Source organism: Cavia porcellus, unplaced genomic scaffold (genome assembly GCF_034190915.1).
Source record: "Cavia porcellus strain 051 isolate PalLab524CR breed Dunkin Hartley unplaced genomic scaffold, mCavPor4.1 scaffold_38, whole genome shotgun sequence".
NCBI lineage: Eukaryota > Metazoa > Chordata > Mammalia > Rodentia > Caviidae > Cavia > Cavia porcellus.
Genome location: NW_026947521.1, coordinates 5,767,449 through 5,779,906, shown reverse-complemented (window position 1 = coordinate 5,779,906; position 12,458 = coordinate 5,767,449). Strand labels below are relative to the sequence as shown.

The 12,458-nt window shown below is 39.1% G+C and overlaps 1 protein-coding gene across 12 annotated transcripts in view; it reads right to left on the bottom strand.

The window, feature by feature from the left end:
* The window catches only part of Peak1 (pseudopodium enriched atypical kinase 1), a 305,892-nt gene that overhangs the window by 53,255 nt on the left and 240,179 nt on the right, over positions 1–12,458 (bottom strand). For all 12 annotated transcript variants that reach the window (XM_013145603.3, XM_013145602.3, XM_013145604.3 and 9 more), the window contains one exon: positions 8,587–11,814. In XM_013145603.3, the coding sequence (XP_013001057.1) occupies positions 8,587–11,702 (3,116 nt within the window). In that variant the 5' untranslated portion in view covers positions 11,703–11,814. The remainder of the gene's footprint in view (positions 1–8,586; positions 11,815–12,458) is intronic.

The window sequence follows — 12,458 nt, the reverse complement described above, 5'->3', positions numbered from 1 at the left end:
ATGGATTCTCTCAACCCAGGAAGAAACTAAAAAGAAAGGAGCCGGTCAAAGTCATGGCACTACCACTGGAGCAGCTCAGATTTGCAGCCACAGCACTCTCACTGGAGCCACCCAGACTTGAGGGTGTGACATGCTCACCACTGGAGCCCCAGTCATACTGAAGTTGGGGGTTGGCAAGCCCAACAGAGAACAGAGCTGGTGTAAAGACCTGTACTAACCCACAGTGAGTGCTCAGAAGAAGACCCTTCCATTGGAAGGGGCGATCAACTGGACAACATATTAGAATCAGAGCAGGTTAGACATGAACAAGGAATGGCAGTGACTTCAGTTGCTTGATCCCTGCCCAGAGCAGACTGGTGGGATCTATTTGGGCTGCATCATGCCCCTGGCTGGGCCTCAATAGCCAGGGACGTAATTGTACCCAAAGTTGTCCCAACTGTTCCAGATGCGTGGCACACACTAATGTGGTGAAGGCCTTTGATGGTTGACTGGCTTGGAGGGGAAGGACCAGCATACACTGCCCCTGCTTGCACCTCAATGACCAACAGCAAACTGGAGAGGGTAGAAATCCCTAGCCAGTGTGCTTGTTATTCCAAGCCACAACCAACAAGGAAAGGGACTGGGACCTCTACCATACACCTGTATGGAAGAAACCAGAAACATGACAACAGAAGGAAATAAGAAAAAGCCTCCAGCCCCCAAACCAGCGAATATTGATCCAGGAGAGGTAAATACAGAAGAGATTGAGGGCAGCAAACATGCAATATCAGATGCAGCATCAGCTGACATAAAGAGATATCTTTGTGACATCATAGATGAGCTCAAAATGGAAATATTAATTTGAGTAAAGCAAGATACAAGAAGATTAATAAAAGAAATGCTAAGCACTTTTCAAGAAGACACAGACAGAATAATGGAGGAACACAAAAAAGGAGAGAAACGTTTGATGAAGAATATAAAGAAAATCTAGACTACATGAAACAGATTCAAAGAGATTCCAGGAAATTAAAACTCCATCGAAGGCTGGAAATATTGCCCAATAGAAACTAGAGATAGATTAACAAAACTTGAAGATAAATTTGCAATGTCTAATTGCGAAAGGAAAGATCTCTTAAAAATAACAAGGAAACTGGCAGTAGCAATACAAAGGCTAGAAGACAAGAGAGGATCTATAACTTAAGAATACAAAATGTGAGTTTAAAAGCAGGGGTAAACAAAAGCTATTCTCAGAAATAATCAAGGAAAACTTCCCAAGCATAGGAAAAGGAAATGATATTCAGATTATGAGGTATACAGAACTCCAGCCACCTTCAAACAAAACAGCTACACCCAGACATATAATAATCAAGATCCCAAAAATTCATCACAAGAACAAAATATTAAAAGCTGTCTGAGAAAAGAAACAGATCACCTAGAAGGGAAAACCCATCAAAATCATGACAGGATGCTCGACACAGACCATCAAATCAAGAAGAGTTTGGAGCGAAGTATTCCAAGCCCTGAAAGAAAATAACCTCCATCCCAGATTGATGTACCCTTCAAAGCTGCCTCTCAAAATTAATAGAGAAACAAGATGCTTCCATGACAAAGAGGAACTGGGGGAATTTGTGACCACCAATTCAACCCTACAAAACATACTGAAGAACATTCTAGAGAGAGAGAGAGAGAAATACCAGGATTCCAGGAACAGTGGCAGAGAGGCCTCAATGAATGGGGCAGACAGTGGAATGAAGGAGAAAAGTAGACAACCAATGGCAGAAAAATAGCATGGCAGAAATGAGGCAGAGAAGGTTGGCTATAATCTCTAACATAGATGGCCTTGACACACTAACAAAAAGAAACTCAGGCAGAGTAGATCAGGAGATAGGGTTCACTGAGATGCTCTGTACAGGAAATATAATTAACCTGAAAGAGGGTTAATGGTCTGAAAGTCAAATATGAGAAAACAATGCTCTATATGACAGGGAACCAGAGAGAAATAGGGGCAACTAGACCAGTAACTGCAGACAGGTTGGAAAGACATGATACTTTTGTGCAGTAGAGAACTACTCAGCTATAAGGAAGGAAAACCTTGAGGCTTTTGTAGGTAAAGTAATACAACTGGAGATCAAGCCCAGGAGTAAAAATGTTCAGAACCACTTAGATAAATAGCAGGTTGACCTCCCAATCTAAAAACTGAGGGAGTTAGTGGGACCCAAAATGTACACCCTATGGGAATGAAAGGGGAGGAATTGTTTTAAAAAGGAAGGCAGAGGATATTGTTAATAGTGTATCAGGATTTAAAATTCACATTATTCTCACCACTCTGTTTAGATGGATTATATTCTATTTCAGTCTGTCTACTTGTACTAGATTTGAGGGCACAGACAGCTATCCCCAAAATAGCAGGATATATAATGGTAATCATCCTTAATTTTCTATTTAACTTAATCTGAAGCCCTGTATAACTTACACTGTCTTATTATGACTGATCTTATTTGAATCTGGTTTGTTAGATTGCTGTTTTGCATTTACTGATTTTATTTGAATCTGTTATGATTGATAGTATCAAGTCTGAGAATACATGCTTTTGAAGTCTTAAAATGTCTCCAATGTTTTGTTTTTATTAATATTGTTATGTACTGCTAAGTTCAATTATACTATGCCTGATGATATAGACAATTCTATTGAGGATAATAAGAGACAGCATAGTAACCACTGTAGATCACCTTGTACTGTGCTTCTATATGAATTTTTCATTTCATGTTTTTCTAGGAATTTGTTTTGTTTTGTCTTGTTTTGTTTTGTTTTTCCCTCCAATACAGAAAGGATAGATATGCATGTAGCGACTCATGCATGCATAGAACTTATAAACAGTTTATGAGAACTGATTTTGTAACGCATGATGAAATGAACAACTACTTTGAAGAAAAATAGACACTACACTACCCAGTGCTGATTCCGTAGCATCATGATGTGAAATTCAGCAAAACTATTATTCTTTGTTCAGAGTGATTTTAGTCTGTTTTGTTTAACTTCAACATATGTGAAGGTATGGAGAGTTATTAAGAGAATGAGAGACCCTATGATAGCCACTGTTGATTTTCTTATTGTCCTGTTTTGAAGACCTAAAATGCCTTCATTGTCCTGTTCGGATCAGTTTTATACTATGTTGTTTTATATGAATTCACATATGTGAAGATATGAATATATCATAATATGAAGATATGAAGACATAAATATCTAGCTTAACGATTTAGAAGAAAACAAGAGACAATATGATAGATAGTGAAGATCTTTGGTTGTCTTGCTTTGAAATCTATGTCTCTTACATTGCTTTCCTATGTTCTGATTTGTTCTAATTTTGCCTTCTTTAAAATAAAAAACAAAAATCAAAACAACAACAACAACAAAAATCAAAGTAGCTAGATAGAAATGATGCCTATGGAAATATTTCTACCCAAGGTAGAATACCTTCCAGTCCACTTACTACTCCTGCCAGAAAATTAAAAATAAAATCAAACATAAATTAAAACAAAATATGGTACCTTCTTTTAAAAATGTTTCCATCACAACTTTATAGCCTGCTCCAGCAATTCCTAAACTTCTTAGTCTCAGAATATAAAGTCCCTAAAAACTGACAGCCAGAAGAGTTCTTATTTGTGCATATTATGTCTTTTGGCATTTATAATAGAATTAAAACTGAGAAAATTTAAAAATAGTTAATTCATTAAAATTTCTTTAAATATTTTCAAATCTTTTAAAATATATAGCTTAATAGAAGACAGCCCAATTCTCATATTTGCTTCTGTATTTAATCTGCTGTGATTCACTGCTTTGATTAAAGAATATGCAAAAAATAATTCTGGTCTCATCCAGAATTATATGTGGGAAAGGAAGGAGCATCTAATAGCTTTTTAACTTTTTTTTAAATTGGTACCGGGGATTGAACTGATGATCATGCACTTGCAAAGTAGGTACTTATGCTACTGAACTAAATCCCCAGCAGCCTTTTAGATAACTGGATATTATCCTGTAGTATTGTACCAGAGTTTGATAAGTGGTAGTTTCCCATTTGTTCTTTTTTTTTTTTTTTTTTGCAGTACCAGGGATTAAACTCAAAACCTCGCTCTTTCCAGGCAGGCACTTATGCTGCTAAGCTAAATCCCTGGCCCTAAGTGGTAGTTTCTTAAAGGTTAGTTGCAATGTGAAATCTGAACCCATACAAATGGACTTTTTGTACTCAGTTATATTAAAATGCAATGATCTACACTGTAGTTTGAATGGATCTTGTACTCATGTATAATTTTGTGCATCATTTGGTGGTTATTTGGAAATTACTGATTTTCTGAGTTATGCAGATCCTCCAAGTGTTTATTATGATATTAAAAACTTGTTGCTAATTCTACCACCACTCTCACCTGGAAAGTATCTAAGTATTAGGAAGATGTCAAGGTCAGGTAAAAGTTTTTAAAAGTTCTTATTTCTGTTTGAAAGCTTGACATTTATCACTGACGACAAATACAGTCAAGCTGTTTCCCTTTGAACAGGCACACTATGTTCACTGTTACGAAAATATCTGCCAAATACTTGTCTGAATAACTGTCATTGGTCTGCCTTCTGTTCCTTCAAAGTAGTCTATGAAAGAGAGGTCCTAATTCACACTATTTCACAAGTATTTCTTCTTTAGTACACACATCATACTTTGGTATGCAGCCAGAGTACTCTACATGCAGGCCCTGTTTCATCACATAGAATTAAAAAAAGAGCAGTTACTCAACAATTGAGAGCCAGTAAAATTTACTTCTTCATAAAAGGCATACTTAAGAGAACTTTTTTTTCCTTTAAACTCTTAGTACAATATGGTGCCGTGGCTTTGACTTATTTAATGCAAGTAATTAAGCCCACAATTATTTCTGCACCATCGGTACAAAGGTCAACAGCAAAGACAAGTGTGTTTGTATTTTGCCTAGCCAGATTATAAGGAAATAAGGTTTATTTGACTCATGGTTTCACAAGCATCAGTCCATGGTTGCTTGTACCACTGCCTTTGGACCTCTGATGAGGTTCCATGTCATGGAAGGCATGAATGTGGAAGAAGCAAAGTGACAAGAAAGGACGGGGGACAGTGACCTCACTTCTCAGCAGACTCCACTAAGGCTCTGTTCCTCCCAGGAACACTCTAGCCTGGTAAGCAAAACTTTAGCCTTGTGCCTTTTGATGACGTTTGAGACTTAAACTGTATCAATATTAAACTTTGTATGGTCACTGTTTGATCTCACTGAGATCATACTTGAACTACTGGATTTTTTGTTTTTAGTCTTTTAAATGCAAAATAACAATTGTATACATTTATGGAGTATAAAGTGATATTGAGTACATATAGTAACAAATGTATATACTGTAGAAAGAGGAAAGAAAAATAATTAACATATCACTTCGTCTGCTTATCATTTTTCTGTGATGATGACCTACTCCTTCGGTGGTCTGGAAATACATGATGCATCAGCTGTGGCCACCATGCTGTGCAGTGGATCCAGTCTAACTGTGTATCCTCTGACATCATCTCACTTTGCACACCACCACCTCCCCCCAGCACTCCAGCCATTGGTAACCACTGTCTAACTCTATAAGGTCAACTGTTTTAGAACTACTAGGCTATTCATTATCCTTTTACAGTCACATCTTGCTTCTGCCTGCTCTGTCTCCATTCTCTTCTCTCTGTGCCTTTAGCATTTATTGCATTGAGGGCAGAAGAGCTACTGACATCTGAAGGCACCCAGTATGCGTCAGACTCAATTTGTGTGCCAAGCCCATTGCATGTTTCTCATGAATCATCTAGTTAATTCTATGTGATTGGTATCACTTAGGTCAGTACACTGAAAGCTCAGACAGAGAGTCAAAGCTGAAGTTGAACACAAGTCCATTATTTCAACAATACTCTTGCCCCTACTGTTCCAGGACCTAAGGGCACATACTATACTATATTTGTATCTCGAGAAAAGTCAAACAGATGACTCTAAGTGCATAAGGAAAGGCTCTATAAAGTCTCTTATGTCTCAGAGCCTGGGGTCTGGCCTCCAGTATTTTTTTTTTTTTTCATTCTTCATTCCTTATACACAGTTTAGATTTGGAAACTTCATTTATTTATATATATTTTAAAATACTACATTTTCATTTCTTCAAGCAGCATGTTCCTAGCTGTGTGATGGTAATTTAATGCTCACACTGCCATCAAGCCAGAAACACAAATGCTGACATTTGATTGCAATGTTTTTCCTCTCAAGTTGCTTCAAGTAAATACCAATGGCACATCCAAGTAAATGAGGTAATTATTTAAAAAGCAAATTGTGTATTTTTTCAATATGCATATTCATGTTTTAAACTTTTCATAAGGTTAAGAACAATGTAAGAATACTTCTTTTTCTACATAGTTTGGGTCATTATGAAGGAAGAAAATATAAATGTGCCTCTAGGAACAGCTTCATTATGGCTTTTCATGGATATTTAGAATGATGGTGAGACACGTGGTTCTAAAATGTGGTCCAAGGACCAGCAGCATCAACCTCACCTGGCATCTGTTGGAAAGTTACCTATAAAAACTGATACATTCTGGAAGATATGACTGGCCCACATACAAGAAATCTGTGAAATGTAAGCTGGACAGTCAGTAGTCTGCCGTGCTTCAGACCTGGGATGCCCCAGAGCCCACATATAGTGGCATGCAGTAAAAGGAGAGTCACATTTCGCAGAAGAAAGGCCAAATCATTGCTGGGCTCTGCCATCCAGGGTGTGACTAAATTCACCACAGCCATACTCAATTAGGAGTAAAGCCATTTATCAATCTGTAGGAACTGTCTGCTACCCCTTTTAGGAAATACCAACTATGTGTGCAGTTTAAATTGCCTCTTTTCTAAATTAAAATAGTAGCTGCCAATACATGCATTTATTACTATTCTATCATTGAACATGCAAAAATGGAAAACACTCAGCCATCAATGACAAGACTATCATTTCCAGGAATACATTACCACCATTCTCGTTGCTTTATTATATGGATTTAAGGAAAACAGGAACTTGCCAACATTTTGACATATTTGGAGGTATGTAAAAAGCTTATTTTAGTGAAGAATATATGTAAAGCTTCCTAACATTTTGCTAGGAAAGTGAAGAGTTCACCTCATTTTCATTTATAATTTTCTGAAGAAAAACTGGTAAGAATCAATTTGGGTTGCTGTCCTTGCCAGAGAGAAAGCAGGCCAGATAGTGAATATTTACTATAAGCCAGGAGGCAGAAAGACTCAGAATCAGAAGATTAAAATATTCAGAGTATATTATTGTTTAAAAATAAAATGAAAGGCTGGAGACTTAGCTCAGTGGCATAAGTACCTGCTTGGCAAGTGTGAGGTCGTGAGTTCGATCCCTGATATCCCCCTAAATAAAAAAATAATAAAATAATAATAAATAAAAAAGAATAAAATGAGCAGGGAGTATAAGGAAATCATCCTATGTGTCAAGGAGATAACTGCTCCTTATTTTTAATGGAAGTTAATTAATTGTGCCTATAATACAAATGAGAAAGAAAAACAGGCACCTTAAATTATTGATGTAAATGACACAAGTAAATTAAAATATTTTAAGTTTACTTTTTGATTTGTCTTTCTTTTTGCAGGCTGGTGACCAAGTCTAGGGCCTCATGCATGCCAGGCAAATACTACCACTGTGCTATATCTCCAGCCCTTTGTTGGACGTTATACTCATTAATGATGAAAAATTTTAGGAAGAAAACATTTTAGAGTAAAACTATCAGGGTATCAATTCCAATTCTGACAAGTACTAGCTCTGCAATTCTGACCAATTCTTAACTGTCCTAATTTTCATTTCTTCTTCTAAAAAAAATAGTTAATTTATAGGGCTTCACAAGGATTTAAGAAAAGTATCTGGAATGTACCATGCATAGAGTAGGTGATCAGTAGAAAGTTATTAAGGTATTAAAGAAAACTAATGCCTGAAAGCTCATGTGGATATGGGGCTGTACCATCAAACCATCAAACCTCACTCTTAAGAACCAACCTTTCTTTCTCCTACATGCTATGTATCTTTAAACTGCTTACCCTGCTCCCCACGACACTTAAAGAGAGAACAGAAAGAGACAGCTATAAAAAATCAAATAGTCCCTTAAAGTAATACATCTGGAGATAACACCTTGGTAAAAGCCAAAAAAGAACTGCTCGAAGAGTTTTACTTCATTTATAGTGAGGGAAAAGCATTCATTTGATTCTGTTTATTCACAACATTTCAGAACAATGTATTATTTATTACTATTATGGTGCTATTTTTGCTTTTCTATGTTAAAACCCTCTGCATTCACTGGAATGCAGCAGGCTGCTTTAGCTACAGAACCAGGGTCATAAACCTTGTTCAGCGCAGTAAGAACACTTTAATAATATTCCAATCTTGGAATACAGTTATAAAGATGGATGATGGGCACAGAGTGCTACTTATATAAACAGAAATGGTTCTTGTGCAATCTTAAAAGATATAAAAAACTTACACATGAAAATGTGTTTAAAGATTCCCCGTATTCTGTCATCCTGTTTTACATACCTGGGAACTTTCTCAGGAATCTGTGATGGAGAAGTATGACTATTTTTCTTTTTCTCTGAGTTCTGCAGTGAGACATTCTCTGTTCTATCCTTCTCTGTGCCTGTTGTCTGCTCAGCCCCGACCTTGCTCTGTTCCACACTGAGCTGGCCTTGGGCAGGGTCACACCTGTACATGAACACAATGGACGGCTTCTCACTAGACTCTCCTTTTGCCTCTGTAAACCAGTGATGGCGCTGAACTGGAGGAGGAGGCAGCATGTGGATGACTGTGCCATCAAGGCCCACCAGTTTTCCTTTCTCTCTCTCTTTTTCTTTGTCATCCTCCTCGTCTGCTTTCCGACGGCGGAAGAAGCTTTTAAATGATATCCAGCGTTTAGGCTTTGCCTCAGCTGCCCGCCTACTGCCTTCAGAGTGCAAAATGGATTCAGCTTCTGTGGATCTGGTGGGGCTGGTTGGCTTTGTCCAGTTGGTGAAATGCCTCTGCAGAAGGTTACTTGCGTGGTAAGGAGAGGAAGTGGATCGTGGTGGGGGGAAGGGGGGCGCTGGCTCACTTTGGGGACTGGTCACTAATTTGGAGGGAGGAGAGGTGATAGGCTTTGCAAATAGGTCTTTCTGCACTTTGGTGCTGGGATTCTCTGTGGTCTGAGGCGCTTCGGCCTCAACTCCAGGCTGAGATGTAAAGAGAGACTTGGGCCGGACTGCTGTGCTCTTAGGCATGCTTTTCACAGCATCTGCATCAGGAGGAATGGCATAAAGCTCTTCTACGCTACAAGCTTTAGGGCCAGACTGAGGTGTTTCTGGAGGTGACTGGGGGGGCTGGATAGAAGCTACAATCTGCGAGAGCACGGTGCTTGCCTTCTCCCTGGTGCTGCCAGTGCTGGCTGGCATTTGAGACTCCTGTGTGCTTTCTGTTTTGGACACAGGCTCTTGAGTGGTTCTCTGGATTTTCGCTGGGGAGCTGTGGCTAGAACTATAGTTTCTCTGTGGGGAAGCCTGATCTCTGTTGAGACAGCTGTTAAACTCCTGAACCTTCTGTGCAACTGAGCCCTTTTTGCGCTCTGTGCTGTTTGAAAACGCTTTAGCCTGGGGACTTTCAGTGAGTTTGCCAGTGGTGTTATCAGACACTTGGCTTTCAGTCTCTATTTCTTCATAAGTATGGCTTATTACACTTGTGGTTTTTTCCTTCACTGAGAGTTCTCCACTTGTTCCCAGAAAACTCTTATAGATGGCTAGATTGTCATAGGCATTTGGATTAATAACAATAGGAACTTTAATAGCATTTTTGGAACTCCGAGCATAAGTTGGTTCATCATGAATGATAATTGGAAAAGGTGGCATACCAGCATTATTGTAACTATTAAATTTTATTTCAGACAAATTAGGTGACTTAACGGGGATGGTTTTGGAGGAAATGTTTGTAGCTGTGGGTGAAGTAGGTGCTGACTTGTGACAGTTTTTCCTTGGAGGGACATTTGGTCCATTTCCGCCAGGAATTAATTCCACTTTAGGAATCTTCTGTCGTGGACTGGTGCTGGAAGTCCACACTTCCTGGTATCGGATTGCACTGGATTTTTGGAAATGGGAATTTATTTGTCCTGGGGTTAATGCAGGCGATGTTACTGGTGAGTTTGGAGTGGAGGATGAGCTTTTGGTTTTAGGGCTGCTGACAGCACCCTCAAGGTGCTCACTGGCCATGGATGCTGACACATCTACGACAGTATATGGCTTGCACAATGGCTGTTCCAGATTTACAACTCGGTAGGGCTTCGCTTGCTCCTCTACAGGGACGAGGTTTATGGTGACTGCTTGCCCAGCAATATCTGTAGAGGCTTTGCTTTCTTGTTTCTCAGTTTGTACAGCAATTTTGCCATCCTTCTCTTCTAATCGAAGAGCAAGGACTGCTTTGTGTGTCTCTGGAACTTTTACGGAGCTTTTGGAGGCCTGTGACAAGTCTTTCTCTTGATTATTTTCCTTTATGTCTTTAGACTCTCCAGGGTTACCAGGAGACACCCCCCTATTACAAATTTTCTGGGATAAACTACTGGCTGTCTCAGAATGTGATTCTTCTGTTAAGGAGGAATCCGGTGATGTGGAATCTGAGGACACCATACTCTGAATGCTTCCTTGTCCACAGGAGGCTGTAGAATTTTCATTGTATCCATTCAGAATCTCATCGTAGCTGTCATCATAGTCCACGGCACAAATTCTCTGCAGTGACTTATTTCGTAGAGGGATGGTATTCCATTTTTTGTCCACAAAGAATCGCACAGGAGATAAAGTGTTTGCCCTGAAGTTAGCAAAGCGAGGCTGCCCTCTCATGCGGATCTCCATGGCCAGCAGCTCCTCATCACTCTCATCCCAGCTCTCATGCTCCCCTTCCATGTTGCTGTAAAGAATGTCTTCTTCACTCTCCTCGCCACTAGAGAACTCTGGGTAGCAGAAGCGGCCTCCTTCATTGCTGATGACTTCTGTGCTCCCACTCAGAATGACATGCTTGCCCTGAGAATCCTTTATCCCGCCCATCATACAGCTTGGTGGGAGCTTTCTTTCCAGTGAGCGTTTGTAGCAATCATTTATTCTTCCTAAGAATGTTTCTCTGGAGTTTGTTTCATTTCCTCTTATCTGGGGGGTAGTATCCAGGCCTGCTATCTCTTTTAACACTTCAGTTAGTCCATTATTATTATTTGATACCTTCTTTGCACTATCATTATTGTCATAAGGTTTAGGAATATGGCTAAATCCTTCAATCTCATTTTCATTATTATTGTTAAGTGGTTTCGGATTCAAGGCAATCCTGTTTCGGTTCCACCCTATGACAACAGGTTTGTTCTCACAGTGTTCTTGGATGCTAAGCTCACCACATACACTTTGCCCATCTGCCACCATCATAGTGGGCTTCACAGCTATTGTAGGTTTTTTAGCCACAGGGGGCCGGAAATTTCCGGTGTTCCTGATGCGGTGGTTGTTACTGTGATTGGCATTCGTTTTCACATTGCCATGGGTGATGGGTGGCCTCTCAGAGTCTGGGGGGAGCTGGTGTAAGCTTTTAGGCTTAAAGCAATTCTTGCATTCACCTGGTTTCCAAACATGTTCAGTAAAGGTGTTACAAGCAGACATTTTAAAAAATAGAGCTTCACAGACAATACTTTTCTTTCAGTGCATGGCAAAACTTTTGTTAAATTTTCACCTTCTCTATGTTGTTATTGCAGCTCTTCTATGAATGATCAACCTGTGAGAGGAAAAAAAAACAAAAAACAATGAGAAAACTGAGAGGCTTACCATCATGAGTGACTCTAGTTTTTAACTTTACTTAAATGAAAAGATTGAAAGATAAAGTGAGTTGTAATCATTAGAATTTCCTTTCCTGCCAGCATCTTGGGAAGTTAGCCTTTTAACTATAATTTTTACATTATATTTCATATTCAGTACTGGGAACTGAACCCAGGAGTACTCAAGCATTGAATTACACCCAAAGTTCTGTTTGTTTATTTTTTATTCTAACACATGGCCTTGCTAAATTGCCCAAGCTTGCCTCTAGAGTAGTGGCGATTACAGGACTGACACCATGCCTGAACACTTGGAAATATTCAGAATCTTTGCCATGGCATTTATTTCCTAGAAATGCACTCCCCTACCCCTATGTTCTGGTTATCACAGTCAGGGTCTCACTTGTGGTAGGCAAATGTTCTATCACTGAGCTATTTCCACTCTGCCTGGAAATGTCTTTCATGCTGTTTTTTCTGTTTTCAACCAATCTCTATCACTTCTTTAGTCCTCTATGTTTCTTCTATCCACTGTTAGAATTTTAGATACTTCATAGACTCTTAAATTCAGTGAATTCAAAATGAACCCTCCTCTGGCTATTCATTTCTC